Source organism: Eufriesea mexicana, unplaced genomic scaffold (genome assembly GCF_001483705.2).
Source record: "Eufriesea mexicana isolate 0111107269 unplaced genomic scaffold, ASM148370v2 scaffold2421, whole genome shotgun sequence".
NCBI lineage: Eukaryota > Metazoa > Arthropoda > Insecta > Hymenoptera > Apidae > Eufriesea > Eufriesea mexicana.
Genome location: NW_016910490.1, coordinates 196325 through 214710, shown reverse-complemented (window position 1 = coordinate 214710; position 18386 = coordinate 196325). Strand labels below are relative to the sequence as shown.

Here is an 18386-nt window from a genome sequence, read left to right as displayed (position 1 = left end):
AAATGCATGGCTAATTATATATGCAAGAATAATGGCGGTTCACGTGCGAGCGTTCACATTAGAGACAAGAGGAGCACTCACGGTTATTAGTTGATAGCGTCAGGACGCGTATAACTATCATGCACGGGCAATGCACTTAAAACTTGGCTGTTAATCAGAAACCAATTACGGGAGGCGGGTCGAAATGAGTTTAATCGCATTAAATATTAAAGCATCGTCACCGTGCCATAGGGACTGGGTGTACCCAGCAGCCATAGGTGACCCTCTTCCTCCAGCCAGTCATGGAGCAACCACACACCGCCACGTGCCCATACGAAACGCTTTTCTCTCTTAATACCCTCGGGAGTAACCCAAGAACCCTACGCCAATGTCCTTTATAGGGTGGTGCTTGGCGTGCCTGCAATACGCATGCACGACCGCTGCATTCGCTGATAATGTATCCTTATACGCGTGCGTGTCCGTGTGTCTTCGTAGCTTTGTACATCCACGAGTGTGTGAAATTTTATTTCGAACGAAATTTGAAGAAAACGCGATTGAACGAGCTTCCACGAATTTTCATTTCAAATACTTTAAACGCTAATTCTTGCATCGGTATTCGAGAAATCGGATACCATTTTCCGCATTTTCGTTTAATACCTTATATTTCCAATAAAATGTTTTAAGATTTAATATTCGGGTAGATTTTTGGTATATTTCGCATGGATATTTGCTTGAATTATGTTTTTATGGATTGTAAGAGTTTTGGAAATTATATTTTAGTGTATAGTAATTTATCGGTTGCACATTGAGAGTAAATTTTACTCAATTAACAGTTTTCTGTATTTACACACGTTGACAGGTGAGTATTGTAAACGAGTGGTGCCTATTTGAGCTAGGAGATTAACATGTATGTCCTGAACGCATTACGCGATTTTTAAGCGAGCATAAATGTAGGAGGCATCAGCCAAGAGTAAGTGCATCGCTTCGTTGCAGTTGTTTTTCCTTGAAGAAGGATAAGCTTGGCATTCCAGGAGATATTATTTTTCTGGATTACATAAACGACGTTCAGCTCGTTTAATTTAATTAAATATCTGCTTCACGATTGGGAAATTTATTATCTGCAAGTTTGTGCAATTTATTACCTCATCGTGAAAATTTTTGTTAATTAACAAAATTATAATCGATTACCTATCCTTTTTTAAAAAAGGCTCATAATCGATTCCTATATTTAGTGTATTTGTTCCATCTGTAATCTCATTGATTATCGATTCTTGGAAATTTCTGTTTCACCTAATTTTACGGCCAGAATGCCCTCAATTATTTTATACTAACAACAACAAAGAAAGAGTTTCGAATCCAATTTATTCCAATATTCTTCAACCTTTCCATTACACTGGTACTTGTTTTTCAAGAAATTAGTTATTAGTTGCCATATAGACTTGTTAATAATCAATAATTGATAATTAACACGATTAGAAAATTGTTTTAATTATCGTGTATTACGAATGGGCCATTATCCTGCTTTGAGAAAAAACATTCAAGTTTTTCAAAAAATAATACGATGATACATACGATATTTGCGGTATGTTCATCGAAATACAGAAGGTTTAGCGGAAGAAACCCTAAAGTCTGTCATAAAAGGCTAAATCGACGCATATCAAAGCTTCCTATTTAATAAATAAATGGCTCCTTCGACTGATATTATAGGCTACTTTCGAATATTTTTTCGTGACTAATGAATGGTGCATATCGTTGAATTCTTTTCTAATTTTACTGTTATAATCTCCACACTTCCTTCTATCTATCTCTTGTTCTTTCTAATATTTCAATTTAACTCGTCAACTTATTTTATTTTTAAATTAGACTAATATATTTTTCTAAGAGAAACGTAATATGTTAAACATATTCAATGACAGGACCAAAAATCACGCTCGCGTAATCTACTCCAAGCTGCTTTCGCGATTTCTAATCGCGAGCAGGTCGATTAAAAACGCTGGTGCGTTCACAGGTTCGCAAAAGAGTCCTCTGATAGCACTTGCGTCCAGATTTCTGTCCCGTGTCGCGTGCATATTTCACGCGGGCCTGTTACGCGGATGGTTGGCCGGAAATCCGGGATAATATTTCACCGGGACATCGTGTCAAGCGTTACGAATTTTAAACCCGCGCTTAGACCGCGCCGCAGAAACGGATATCAGCTGTGGAAGGTGGACGTTGCAACAGCTCGAGTATAAATACATAAAATCGGGCAATCATCCTAAATGGGCCGCCTCTTGGCGCGAGGAACGTCGTCTTTTTCAACCTGTCGTCTGTCGTCTGTCGTTTGTCGCGCGACAAGGGAGACTTCGCGGTGCCGGCACGAAAAAGCGCGAAACAACGGGAAAAATCGTTTGACGAGCGAAATTCCGAACTGATATCATGCTCGTTTGTTGCTTTTATTATAATACTTTCGCGTTGAATGGATTCTTTCGCGAGAATTTGATCACGAAGGATGATGTCATTGGTTCTTTAACCCTTTCACGAGTATGGTCGTGCAGTCGAAGAATTTTGGAAATAATATCTTGCAAAGGGCATGACATACGTAATAGGAAGCAAAAATTTTCAAGATTATACATATAAATAAATAAAATGTAATATATATAAATGTATAAAATGTATAACTAAATATATATAAATAAAATGTAATAAGAAAAAATTTTCAAGATTATATATATAAATAGAATTAGAAAACAATTCTACGATATATACGATATTTACTGGAGATACGTACCGTGGTGGCGCTAGTGAGTAGTGGAAAATCATCGTAAGATTCCCGAAACAGTTACTCGTGGAAGGAGTCAACGATACAAAGTTTGGTTTCCGATGACACGACGTAGATCTCAAAATTAGTAGACAATTCAAAATTGGCGAATTATTGTTGAGTTGCGAACGAAAAGAAACACTGGGTAGCACTATCTATATTATACTTTTTTGAGAGATATGCATTCCAAGTAACAGTATATTATTCTGTCACTATTATTATTATTAGAATATTGCAAGAAAATATGAATGAAATACAAACATCAATTTTCTTCTTCATTTTTTCTTTAATGAATTGCTATAGCTATCTTACGAGTTAATTACACAACTTTTTAGCGAAGTTTTGGATATATCGAGAACTCTGAGAGCGAAAGACTCATTTCTAAGAATCGATTACTTCGCGAGATCATAATTCGTTTTATTCGCGATAAGATAAAATGAAAATCCGCCCTAATCGCGCCTCGCTAATTCGCGAGACTTCGACTTTTTTGACATCTCGCGTTTCACATTTTTACGACTTCAATTATTCCTGTTTCTGCATGAAGCATTGTTTTTGCGGGAACGCCCCTCTTTTTACTGCCTCGTCGAGAATTTTCTCTTTCTTCGCGAAATCGATGGAACACCGCGGAACGGGCGGGTGTCATTAACGTATAGCGAAAAGATAAAGTTCAACCGGGGCCATTGTCTATGGAACGAAACGAGGAGAAAGAACGCGGGCGTTCTCGATTCTTTAACACGCCTTCCATTCGGTCTATGACGTCGACCGCAAACGATCGGAAATAAAGACACGGCCGAAGAAACGGTTACGAAGAGCTGACCATTTTTTACGGCCAGGAAACGAATAGTGTTTAGGCACATTGTTTTAGGAAACACGTGGAGCAGCTAATGGCTACGAAAATTGATCGGGCCCGGTATCGAATTGCCACCCAGTTAGAACCGCTTTTGCGAGGGGTAGAAATGCTTCTTTTATTATCCCGATGCACCGAAATTATATGTGCGATACACAGGTGAGAAAAAAGGGTTTGAAATTTTCGGCTCTTATATGTTCCAAGAGTAAAAAGTGGTCGGTAAAGTATATGGACTTGTAATCTGCTTTTGCATAGTCGATATATCACCGTAAACAACAGGATAAGATTTGATCAATGGAATAAAAAATGGATTTGAGAATAAAAAATTTGATTAGCAGAATATAATATCTATCCGAGCATAAGAAAATTTGATTAATAGAATGAAAAATCGATTTAAGAATGAAGAAGTTTGATTATTGAGTAGAACGAATAAAAAATTCTTTAATAGGATAAGAAATCAATTTTTACTAGTTTAAGTAAAAGAATCGAATACATATGAAAAACTATATTTTTCAAGAGAGAAAGAAAATACTTTACCACCGTCAAATTGTTTTTATTATTATATTATATGTATATAGCAATAAAACTATCATGTTTAGTTAGTACACTTTTCAGGCATATTACTTAATATATCGTTTCATGTAACAGCATTTCAGCATGATATGATCCTAATTTGTATCAATTAGACTGTTTTAGTATTGTATTATATTTAAAATACCCTAAAATTGATGAGGTTAGTTTTTAATAAAAACTCTTCGATTTATTTAAATCTCTTCTTACTAAAATATTTAAAGACAGGATCAAATTTAAATAGAACAGAAATCACTTTTAAATCTTTAACCTTTCCCCACCAGAAGTATCGTTACTAAAATGTACAATAAGTAGAATTATTACTAGAAATTACTAGAACATGCGTGTAACTCAAATATTTTTATAATTCGAAAAATACTTGAAGCAATCGAAACTCTATTCTCAACTTTCTAATCCAAGATTAAAAATATATTTACCTGTGTCATGAATTCCCTTCGAAGACCAAAACTTCCCTATTAACGCTCTTCTCCCGTGCACCGGAAGTGCTCGAACAGGCGCGAAACGTTATCGAAGGGATCGTCGGGCCGATTCCGATTTATTTTTCATAAAAATCATCAATTTTCGTGGAGCTTGGCCCCGGTCGTTTTCATCCGGGATCAGTCGTCTCCCTCGACGACCGGGAAAAAAGCGTCCTCCGACTCGGCTAAAGCGCAATCGCAATAAATTTACGCCGGTTGCGTAAATATCCGGTGCAGCGCGCTCCTCATGATTTTATAAACAAGCCTCGCCCCGGTTTCGCGTCCATGTGCGTACCCGTTATGATCTATGCACGGCGTCTACCCGAAAAAAGGAGAGAGAGAGGAGAGAAAAAAAAAGTGTTTCCATGATGCGTGATAAAAATTTCAAGAGAATTTCCAAGCATTTCGATATGCATCACGGTCTTTTTGGCAGGTTAATCCCTCGTGTTTATCGACATTAAAGCTTTTATCGAGAGAACTGCAGTACCCTTGGTATTGGAATTTTTTATTTTTTTAATTTTTTAATCGAATATTGTACAATTTTGGACATTTTGAATTTCGAATTTTAGAGTATCTCTATTTTTTAGAATTTTATGTAAGTACTGGTAATTATGAAGATGGTTCAAGTTAAAAATTTGAAAGGAATAATTTTATTAATAATTTGTGTGATAAAATAAAATTATTTTTGGTAAAACAGAGAGAAATTGGATCGTTAGATTTGTAATTGTTTTATTTATTTATATTTCAATATTTCGAAAAGAGGTATATAATTATTCAAGTTACCTTCATAATTATTGGCATAGCTGTTTTATGTTGAAATTCTTGTAAAAATTTCTTTGAGAAATTTTTAATCTTTCCATTTAGTGATCCATGTGTTTATTTGCTTGGAATTTTCTGATTAAAATATTCATACTATTATATGTATCGTTCTTGTATTATAAATTTGAAGAAATATCGGAAGTGACTTCTGTTTACTAAGACATGTTAACGATAAAATAATTGGCCTAATCAATATTTTAGAATAAATAAAAATTCGCGATTTTGCGACATCTGACACTTCTAAAACTGGCTTTGACGACATCTGTCTCTCTACATTATTATTTTAATTTAAGAATTTGGACTTCTGATATCCAATATATTTATAAAATGATCATTCATTTATTTATTCCATTTAGTATTATCTTTAAAACTACAGCATGTTCTCTAGTCATTGGCGATCAAACTTTTCAATTTTTCTAAAAATTATCGAAATGACAGCTATTTATAGTCGATCTATCGAATTTTAACACAAAGTTCCTGCCTTTTTCGTTGATATTTTTGATTATTTTCTTGACGATTTAAAAATATCGATCGTCAATACCCAATAAATATTATAATAAAGATATATGCAAAATTTTAAAATAATCGGTTGATTATATCTCGAGAAAAGCTCGTTTAAGTGGGGGTCGGGTGTCGCAGCCCGAGTACAAAGGGTTGAAAACGATAAAGAGTATGTGTTGGAATACTTTCGTGTCTAACTGTGTGCAAATAATTTCTTAATTCGTTCTCTGTGTATATTATCGTATTAACAGGTGAATAATTTTCGCAAACTGCTCTATACATATCGTATGCATACACGCATAGGCGGAGCTCAGGGGGTGGTTTCCCGGCGTACATGGGTACACACTGGGGAAAATAATTGTTGAGTATCGTATCGCCTCGCCAGACCGAAGCTAATATTGGATTAGTTTTTAATTCGAGCCACCCCGCCAATTTCGTCTGTAAAATACACGCGAAATAACACGTGTGCGTGGTTATATACGCGTATGTTCCGCGACTGTTGCTCGTATAGTAGGCAATTCTATGTTTTTAGCTCGATTTCCAAAGCAAAATTGAATTTCTTTCGCTTTATCTTTCAATGAAACTGGGTTATGGTTTCAATTTGATCGAAATTTAGTATCGAGTGTTAGCGTTATAATTATTTATTTATTTCGACAGTTTAAGTATTGGATGTTTGGTAATTTCGAGGTTTCAGAATTTTATTTCTCCGTGTTTTTGAATTAATATGGTTCTTGTTTGTATTTATTGAAATCTTCCATCGATGGAGAAGAAAAGTTTTATTTATTACAGCTAGTTTATAGAGGCTTGGGAATTATTTATCGAAAGTTTTTCAAGGTGTCAAAGGAAAATTAAAATTAATTCGTGAATTAAAAATTTGTTGAATTGCAGAATGAAATTGCGAATAGCAAAAATAATTTACAAGGCTAGTATTAAAAAGTTTAATTATATAAATAGACACAATGTCAATAGATGTTACTATGTAATCTGAAGATAATGGAAACGATTTTAAATGAAAATTAAATTAATTCCAAATTTAAATAATTATTTTATCCAATAATAATTTGTAAATTAAATTTCTTTAATAAATTATATTCAATCTCATGTTATGCAAACATCAGATATAAAAATCAGTAAATTTATGCGAAAAATGCAGTCGCTTTTGATCACCTTTGTCATTAAGCCTTAAATCGATGAATTTACCCCTGCAGTGTTATTATCTGTCATCGTACATGACATTACGTGTAATGAAACGTGTTCACATGAACAATTACGCGCTTGCACGTGAAGGCTAAAGCAATATATGCACTCGAAATATCTTCATGAGCACGATAGAAAATAAAGTACGGCTCGCGTGTCAAATATACGTGATCATAGATTAATTCTAAAGGTGTGTGTTGACTCGGTGCAATGGAAACAATGAGGAGCAAAACGACGACAATAATTTGCATAATTTCGTAGCCACGAAGAATAATTCGTTCGCGATGCGAAAATATATGTGAAGGCGATTCGATGACGAACTAGTGCTTTTAATTTCTTACAAATTGCATATAATAATAATTTTCGAAAATTACCCTTCGCGAAAACAGACATTTCTAATTTTAATATTCTTATTGTATTATGTTTTTTATGTAATCATTGTTCATTTTTAGTAATCAATTTACTTACGTGATACACAAAAATTGGAAAGGATAGTTATTTTAACAAGCGAAGGAAATGAAATAATTTTTGCAAAACGATGTTATAATATTACGATAAATTTTTTCATATTTCTTGCGAATTATTCAAATTTTTTATATCATCGAAGTAGAGAAAAGATAATAAAAATATATTACCTTTATCACGTAACTCTTATTTATTTTTAATAATTTATTTGTCTACCGATAATACCAAAAATATCAAAGGAAAGATTATTCCAATAACCAAAGGGAATGACACAATTTTCTAATAACGCAGTTACCACTTTGTTACGATATAATGACAAGTTTCATATATCTTTTTCTTTTAAATAGAATTTATATAGGGAAGTCGAAAAATACGTAAGGTTGTTGGTGAAGTATCGATATAGTTTTCACGTAAATTTAGCAGCGCTGATGCTTTTGGTTCCCAAAAGAGACTTTGTGGAACCGCGTAATTGGACAGCGGCGACTACGTTGGAAACTAGAAAAACCACAGAAATATCTTCGTGGATAAGATTACAGGGCGCTGGACGCACAATCATGAGAGTTTCGGAAGAGAGAGTCAACGCCGACCGACCGGAAACGATTCACTTTCAATTTCCTCTGTCAAGACCAAGCGAGACGCCTATCACGTGTCATAGCGTCGTTTAAAACGAGTTCTTACTTTCAGATACACGTACCTTAATTTATCCCTGTAGCTAAATCTTTTAACTAAAAATTACCATAATTTACTAATCCCAATTTCCTCTTAATTTTATTATCTTATATGGCAGTAATCCCATTTCTTGAAACAAACTTTTCCAAATTTTCAAAGTAACAAATTCTAGCTTTCCCGAAGTTATTTTAATATTATTATTAAAATTTACCATCGAAATAAGTTTCTTGAAACCTAGAACCCCAGATTCCTAAATTAAAAGGGATTTAGACATAATATTAATACCGTAAAACTAGAAACTTTCCAAAATAAATTTGCTTCCTTAAATATTAAATTCCAAAATCCAGGGTCGATCGATCCGACACAGTTTCTAGCTTAAAGTACCATCTGCTCGAAGAGCACTTTATTAGAATACCAATGGAAGTTGAAACGATTTCATCAATCATCGCTTATGTTCCTCCGGATCAGCGATAGATTGAAACGAGCAACAGGAGAGGCTGGGATAAAGGAAGAGTAATACGAACCGAATAACACTTACTTTCCACATGATAAACAATTCTCTGAGCGTCTAGGTAGACGCATCCTTAGCGACAGGGAGTCTTTTTCGGCGGGCATTTGTCCCCAAATAATTGGGCGGAACGCGGCGCCGCGTCTTCTCTGCAATTATAGGCAGTAAACGTGGCCACATCCGGTCACAGGCAGCTCTCCTAGCTGAAGTGGGATAATTCGCTGCGGAAAGACAACGATTAGGACGATCAAAAAGAGAGAAGAGACAGAGAGGAGCAACTCTGTGTGTCTTTACCGGACGTGGTTAAGGAACGAAAATCTGGGAGGAGAAGAAAAAATGAAGAGTCTCGATGTAGAACGTGTCTATCTCTTGGAGATCATGGGGATATGTCTGAGGGTGGGTCTAGAATCACAATTGGGAAATCGTTTTCACTATAGGAAGATTGACAGTGGCTTAGTGGCTAAGTATAATGGGTTTCCGAGTAGCAGGTAGTTGAGGCTTGTGCTAACGATTGGATTGTTTCCAAGCTGGTAATACGATTGTAATATACTTTCTTTAGTCTAAATATTGTTTGAAAGCTTTGTTCATGAAATTGGAAATTTTATTTATTATTATTATTATTTATTATTTATTATTATTTTATTCATAAACGGACCGTCCATTTACATAAAATTTCACATATAAAAGAAAAGTAAACAAATTATAGAAATAAAACAAATTATTTATGAATTCTTCAGGAAATATTATGATGTGAAATGATCTTGTGATATTAAGTTATTATGCATGATTTTCGTCTGATGATCTTCAGTATGACGAACCGAAATTAAAATCAAAAATCAAATTGGTCCCCGTCTTTATCGAGGTGAAATTATAATTCTTGATACGAGTGTTACTCGGTTGGTAATGTAATTATTATATACTCCGTTTAATTTGAATATCGTTTAAAAATATTACTGATAAAATTGATAACTTCAATTTGTTTTACTTTGCTTTAGGAATTGATTAAATGAATTGTTTGTTACCATAAAATGCATAATTTCTATATTTTTATCCAATAATCTTTTATTTAATAATAAGAATAATTAAAATTTGTTTTATATAACTCTCAAAAACAATTCTAAATGTATGTGTATGAAATTCTAATCCTTTTTCCCCTTTTTCGAAATATACTTTAATAAATTTTATTTTACTGCAAATTTTGCATACGCAGATTAGAAACCGAAGAAAATAGAAGATTTGCCTCGTGTTTATTAAAAGTAAGTTGTTCTATCTTTTACCCCGCAATTTGTCTTATCATTTCTACATTAAAACGAAAGGAGAAAATTAAATACCAAATTCTATCTTGGTCCTCGACACAAAAATAGTAAAATTTATTTGAAGTTTACTAAAAACTCCAACGCGAGTCAGTAAAAGCGTTCTCCACGTTGCACACTCAGAACCCACCACAGGCTTGTGTCGAATCCACGTGTAAGTGACAGTTCGAATTCTACAGAAAATGAATTTCACGGAATCGTTTTCTAGCGGACTTTCAACGAGCGTTGCTCTACTCTGTTATTTCGTGTCCTCCCTCCCTCTCGTGCCCGATTTACAACGAAATTGCACCGTTTTACCGTCGAAGGGGTAAGAGATGTTACAATGTGAGAGCAATCCGTGACGGCTGGTAACACGCGAAACTTCCGGTTCTTTCGTAACGTCGATCCTAGCCTCTCGATTACGAGAACAAACACCGTCATCGTGCAAGACCTTCTCTTAGCACGTAACGGGTTTCGTAGAGAAGAAGACGGCTATATGGAATTCTTTACGTCAATTGGAACACCGTAATAAGAATTATATTTTCAGAGCCATATGTTGCTCAACGGAAAACGAATTTCAGGTGTGTTTAACTATTGTGACACTATCTTTCATGTTTGGATAATGTCTAAGAGCTGTATATAATTTCTTTGGCTATTAGTTATTTCCTGTTACTTCATTGTATTCTTCCAGGGTATATTTACGTTATTATAATAGCAAATTTTGTGGTTATTAATTATTTATATATTTATACTCGATGGTAATATGGAACAGTTGGTTCAAATGAGGTTCTTCCAATTAGAAATTGTGAAGACTCTTAAGAGAAATTTTCATCTGAATTACAATATATATGAATATTTTATTTGCTACTATTCGAATAATTATAGTGAAAGATAGATCTGATTTCAGTTGTCTAAATTATGGGTCCACAATAAGATCAATGAATATCGCATTCTTGTGACTACTGTAAATAATATTATTTTATATTATTTTAACCAATATATATGTATATTAAATTTGTCAAATATTTCAGTTAATAAATCCATATGAAACTTTATTACTTAATTACCAGCATACTCCAAAGTGGAAAAATTAATTTTCAAAAAATGAAGGAAAATTTCTTAATAAAATATTCATCCATTTCATCTTAAATCCTTAGATGTGAAATAGGAATGGACGAAGATCGTATTAAGTCCGTATTTTAAGTTAATTATTAATTAATTATCAAATTTTTGTTTAGCAAAAATCGATGAAATGTAGAAGGTTCCATGTTACCATTTTCTCCCTTAAAAATATAATCATCGTTGCAGAAAACTGTTCGCTCATTCACGTGGTCATATAAATTTATTCTGTGCGATACAATTGAAAAAATATATACAGTGTACCTTATAAAATGTATCGGGATTGAAAAAATGAAACGTGTTTCGGTCGAGGCGAACTTCAACGTAGAGATCAGAAGAGATCCGGATATAATGGATAAAAATCATCGTCATTGCGAAGAGAACGATTTATTTCGAATCATTCGAGATTATTTCGCCGATTATCTCTCTTATTTTACATCAACGGGAATGTTACCTAAAAAAAAGAAAAATTAAACCTTATTGGTTGAATAACTATGCCAGTGTCGAACGATCTAACGAAAAGAGAAAAAGAATTACACGGTGATGTCGTCAACAAACGTATGTACGTGTTGAAAAATCATTTGTTTAACAAATAAATACTAAGCCAAGGGTTTCGTGTTATTCTATCGTGTGTTTGCTTATTATGAGTTCGTGAAGTTTCGTACAATCAACGTGCATTATTTCCATTTGTCAGTTATATACAACGTTATACGTACTTACATAACATCACATCGTTCTCTACGATCGTTAATTTACGGTTGCTCTTAACTTAAATACGTGCCTAATTAAACGACTTACACGCTCTATTTCGATGACGACGACGAATCTTAGTAGTAACGATATAATATTTATAACTTATGATATTCCTTCACGATAATATACCCTTAATTACTCTTTATGATTCTCCGTATGTCTAAGAAAATAATATGTACAAGGTATATGTTTGCGTGTATTTAATTGCGTGTGTTGGCTCGTATGTATCAGATGTAGGAAAAAATTCTGGGCTTTTTCAATTCTCAAGTATATATGATCATTTCCAATTGAGAAATTTTATTATTTTTTTCATATATTCGTTGATATTTAACTTTTAAAATGATAGTAATCTCAGGTGAAATATATATTAATCACTGTGCTCTCTGGCAAACACTGCTGGAAAGATTTTGCCACTTTTGACAGCAACATTGCGACATGAGAGAATATCGCGAGACAAATTTTAATTCCAAAGACTATACTCAAAATCTAGGAACAGAGAAAAATTCTGGATCAAAGCGTTAAAAAGATTGTTTAATTTTCGAATTAATTTCTAATTGATCTTCGATCAAACTTTCTGGATGGAATTCGGGGAAATAAAATTCACGTTTCATTCGCAAAGGCACAGAATTCTTTTCTAGATCTAAGATCGTTGAATACGTGTGCATCTAGTGTCCGAAATGAAACGCTTTTGTTTGCCAAGTCGATCGCAGAAACGGATTAATATCGTACATATATCGTGGTACCTATAATTACAAACTATCGCGCTAATATATACACAGATATGTCGTATCGATCTTTCGTTTAAGCTGCACGATTCGTAGGATGCACCGAGCAGGAAGTTTCGGGTAAATAGTAAATATAAATCGTGTTCTGTTACGCTTTGAATTATTGCTGCCGTGAAACATTAGCGAAATGGAGTTCCTCGACAATGTAATTTCAACCCTTCCAACGACATCTTTTTTCCTTTATATAGTATTAAGAATTACGTAATATTCAATACTATTACAGTAAATAAATGAACATTTGTTATTAAAAAAATTATGGAGAATTTTTAATATTGGAACTACTTGTGAGGTATCGTTGAATGTATTATATGCAAAAGATAATAGACGAAGTGATTCGATAGAGGTAAATCATAGGGAAAAAGGTATAACAGCAAATTTTGTGGTCATTAAGTGATTCGATGCAGGAAAATAAATTCATAGGAAAAACAAAATGTCTTGGATTATTTTAATACGTTTGTACTTTTAACGTTAATAAGGTATAAAATATCGATTGTTAATGAGCATGATGTAGGACTTTAAGCTGATTTTACATGAAAAATTAAATAGAAAGCGCGGAATGAAGTTTTTTCATTTGAAGTTTTGTTTTCGGAGAGATTGAGTTTTTAAAAATTTATTAAATAACAGTGAATTTGATTGTATCTTTATTTAATAAGTTTCGTCGTATACTATTTGTATTTGTTACATTCCGTTATTTCATTATTAAATATATGCAATCTATTTAAGTAGCTTACAAACTGTCGGAACAGAGCGTATCTGATCAATTTTTGAAACTCTATCTTCTTGAAAATGAAGCACCAAATGTACAAAATTTATTTTAGATTTTATATGTGTCTTTAGCTGTTACAGGAATAATTTTTTCATTAATTAGAATAGTATAAAAGTTAGAAATATTTTATTTTGCTTATATCATTCTTCAGAATTACTTCACGAGGAAAATTTGGAAAGCAAGGGAGCTATTTTATTATTTAATTAATTATAATCTACCAACCATAGTAATGAGATTATTAGCCAATTAAAAAATGGTGTTTCTATATTGTACAATCGCATTAAAATTAAATATGAACTGCGATTCGTTTTCTAAATTCAAAAGTGTAAATGCAATTCGAATTATTTAAGAATTTTTATTACAAGAGAAAAATGTAATTAAAAAGATATCAGAAATTCTCGAAAAATGTGACAATTTCTGAAGAACAAATTTTACTCGAACTAAAAGAGGCAAGATGCAATAGCGTTAGAATGACTATACTTCACTAAAATTTAACAATAATTGTATTAAAAATTAACAAATTTCTTCAGCAGGTAATCAAAAAATCTACTAAAAAATAATTCGACAATGTTAAATTAAGAAGAATTGTATAACAAATTTTTTAAATTCAAAATTTCCAAGATTTCTTAATTCTTTTGAATTAATTTCCTGAATTAATTTCCATTACAGACAACAATCTTCGAGATTTTTGTTAGTCATAAGAATTAAGGGAGATGGTGTAAAAAAATTAAAAATTAAAAAAGAAATTTTAAAAATAAAAAATTTTAAATGTTTATATCATCAAGTACCTCTTAACATCCTGACTTCTTTCTCGACTCTACTTCCATTATAGAAGACAAGCCAGTCCTCAAGACCTCAATCAGCCGTCGTCGAAAGGGTTAATTCGATCAAGGATCGAAGAATTTTCGCGAACTTCGAAGCTGTCCGGATTTCACCCTGTCTTCGCTGTTTCTCTTTTTCATTTCGTGTTTCTACTTCTTTCAAGTGTTCCCGGGTATCGTGTCAGTTTGACGAGGGTAAATTCCGGGGAGGTGAGTCCACTTGGGGGTTGGTGGTGGCGAAAAACGAGAGCGATCCGTAATTATTTAAGTTTCTTTTTTAGCTTCCTATCAGACCCCACGGTTCGTTAATTAAGTATGTCGATAAAATTGGCCGTCATGACGGTAAGACGTTGATATTACCTAGAAATAACGCAATCGAGACGACTGCTGTCTTCCATTTGCTCTTTTTCGTTCGATCTCTGCTACTCCTTCTCTCTGTCAATAACGTCACGTCAAATTACCTCCCAATTACCTGTCATTTCGGGAAATTTCCTAAACCCGCGCCCCAATACACATGTCCATGTATCTATATGTGTTCTCACACTAACAGGCCCGTAATAGCAAGAGATTATCCCGTGTTGATCTTCGGATTGCTGGAACTGCGGCGATGATCGTTCTGACGTTTCACCGTTCATACTTCGCACACTTCGATATAAATAAGGCGAAACTGGCTCTGAGATTCTGAGAAAAAATTTTGTAAAATTTTCTTTCAACTAAGAAATATCGAATTTTGCTAATTTTGCTAAAATATCACATTTTGAAAATTTTTTTGTTAGATTAACATAGACAATTCTCAGAATAAAAGTTTTACGAATATTCTCCAAAGAAATATTTAAGCATCAAAGATGAAATACTTTCACGAAGTATTCAAATTATACCGAATATTTTAAAGTTATTTTTTAAACCACTGGATAGTCTTTGCGAAAAATGCAAAATAGATAATTTCTCGTCAGCTAAAATTTCAAAAGGAAAAGCTTCAAACAACTTTATTTAAATTTGGAAGAGATCCAACGAAAAGGAGCGATGATCCATCATGCTATAGTACTCCACATTCAACATTTCAAGTACTCATCTTTCTTCCGCATTAGATACCGATTTAACTTAACAATTAATCTTCCGAAATGAAGAAGGAAAATCTTCCTCATCATCTTGGAGAACACATATACTCGACCTAATAGCGATCTCAACTACTGGTTCCTTTGCGTAATCTCAAAGAAAAATTTCGAGAAAAAAGAATCGAAATAAAGTACATTTTTTCACGAATCCAACGATTATCGCTATCATTTAGTAAGCTATTTTATAACAGTCCTTTTTCTGTCGTCGAGCGTCGTAAGACTGCGATCTTCGCAGCAAGAAACGATGTGCTTACTAGTCGGTAGATTTAGTTTCACTGTTAGATTTCACTGGATAAGAGTGTTCGAATTCGCGTGGATCGTGGAGGTTCAACAAATTGGTTCAGCGAGAGGTTGCGGCGGGCCGTACGGCGAGGCCCACTGGCCCACAGGATGGGTGAGAGCAGTGGGTGCCTGCTGTCTGTCCAAGCTGGGAACGCTGGTCCCCGCTGGATGGTTGGGTACCGTTGTGGGGTAAGCCACTTTTCCAAGCGCTTCGGCTTGAAGGGACAACATCAACCGATTCGCTGCCTGCCTCTCAGCTTCTCGCTCCTCCGCGGTTTGCCTCCTGGAACAGATGGAAAGATTGAAGATGATCGAACGTTCGCTGAGCAATGAAAAGAGCAGGGTGTTTCGCTTAACGGTCCTTAAAGTGTCGTGGTTGATTATAGTGCTTTAATATAGAGTATTCCATATCGAGATCGATGGATGATGGATTTTGAGGTAACGATGAAGTTTCGAGTTGTAATTCTGTTAGGAATTAGGTTTTAATTTGGCACTGTAATGTTGTATAAATTATCATATCAACGATTGTGTGGTATCAATATTAGTAACATTGGTATTAACGAATATGTGAATTTTGAAGTTTCCAATCTTATTTCGTCTTAAATATACCTAATTTCCAATTTCTCCAGATTCCAAATATTCTTAATTAAAAAATTGTTGGATGCTTATTTGCAAGAAAAGGAAAGCTTGACAAAGCTGTAAAATCAAAGTTATCGTTCTTTGGTATACCGTGCTATACTCGGAATATCTATTCGGTTAAATGGTATAGGAGTTTGCTGGAGTACTGGGAAGAGTAGGAAACAAGATCGGAGAAATCGAGCGAGAGAAGTCGAGGGGTGAAAGAGACTGGTGGTTGTTGGGGCGGAAAACAGAAGACAAACGTAATAAAGTTAATTCGATTCGTCGGTGGCACAGCGCTAGCTCACCGAGGGCTGGCTCAAGGGTGTCTGTTTTCTAGCACTAAGTCTATTAGGGAACCACAAAATGGCCGACTTGTTGGCAACGTCGATGGGTTCACTTATACGAAGACTTTATCGAAATCTTTCGCCATTTTTCAACCCCTTGAAATTTCCCGAATCATAATACCGTATTCATTGAATATAACAGCGAAAAATTTTAAAATTCTTCTTCCCTTACATCTGCTTTGTATTATTAAAATCCAAGAATTTAACATAGCTATATTTCCTCCTGGGATATTTATTTCCATAAACATGTACACAATATCGGTAACCCAAAAATTCAATTTTCCCAAACTTCATACAGTACTTAGCCTAAGTTATCACTATCTAAGCCAATGTGGATTTTCTGTTGACTAGTAATGCATATTTTTTAAATTCATGAATCCATTTTTAGACAGTAAAATTAAAATATCTCCTAAAATAATGATTTTTTAACATAAATAAGTTAATACTTTTCGGTAAAAAATTTGAAGGAGCATCTGATGTAATAAAAAGTATATGATTCCATTTAAAAAAATATTAATGACCTTCATATGTCTTTTACACGTCCATCTACAAAGAAACTAGTACAATCAGAATATTTCTTTCTCAAAACCATTCAACATCATCCAAAACATTTCCCCATGCGTAATAATAATGACGTATATCTAGATGGCAATTTGTGGTGACCCACCCTGTATATACATCCTTTATATCGTTGAAGTCCAACAATGTTCTATATAACCGTTTCATATACCTTTCTTACAACATACTTATTACAATTCCACAAAACAGTACCCCAAACCACCACCTTTTACAACCACCTCTCTAGATAAGAATTACCTAAATCTTACCCAATCATCACAGCCACTTTCTCTCGAGTTTACAGGCAACAAAGAATCACACGCTGCCAATGTCTGACCTTCTGATCAGCCACTTGCCGAAACTCGAAGACGTCTTTCACGAATTCGACCATCATCCCGTGGACGATAAATTCGCCTGGCGTTAAAGAGACTGAAAGTCGGGGGCCGTTCGGCAACGAGATCGGGCCGGAAAGTTGCTCAGTCTGAAAGGCGCCAGACTGGATAACGCGGCCAATCAGCGAGCCGCTTCCATACGAGCCACGAAACACCGTCGTTCCATTAGAGTTAATCTCCGGTCCTCGGTAATTAAACGGTTTCGTTGTACCTTTGTTTATCTCCGCGACGAGCGGTTCCAGCTTCTCCTCGTCCTCTCCTCGTCTCTCTGCTCGCGCCGGAACGGCGAGCGGGCCCCATCGGTAGCCCGTGTATCAAGGAACGAGTCGGTTCAATCGGGACACAACTCGATCGGTTGTTGCACGATTAACGACTAGAACAGCCGACGTTGTCGAGCAGAGATTTCAGATAACGGCAGTTCTCAGCCGCAATCAACATTCGATCGACTCGTTTATTTTCTCCTCGTTACCGCCGCGCCATAATTGTAGCAAACGCTCGCACTCGCGCGCCACGCCGCCTTATCTTTTCTGCGTTCGGCTGCTTTCCAGCCGATTTACGATTTCACCCTTCTGACCGAGCGTTATTAAATGCCTGAGATACGATATCGTGGAAAATTAATGAAAAAGGAGCTGCACAGTCGGGTCTGGTTTAGTTATGCTCCGAGTTCGGAGAGAACGAATTTTTTCAGATGTACGCTGAGATGCTGG

At 34.7% G+C, this 18386-nt stretch overlaps 1 protein-coding gene across 1 annotated transcript in view; it reads right to left on the bottom strand.

Annotated features, from left to right (window-relative positions):
- Nucleotides 1-15773: 15773 nt before the first annotated feature.
- The window catches only part of C15 (homeobox protein C15), a 76663-nt gene continuing 74050 nt past the window's right edge, over nucleotides 15774-18386 (bottom strand). Inside the window, exon 3 of the mRNA XM_017903580.1 lies at nucleotides 15774-16047. Coding sequence (XP_017759069.1) covers nucleotides 15810-16047 — 238 coding nt within the window. The 3' untranslated portion in view covers nucleotides 15774-15809. The remainder of the gene's footprint in view (nucleotides 16048-18386) is intronic.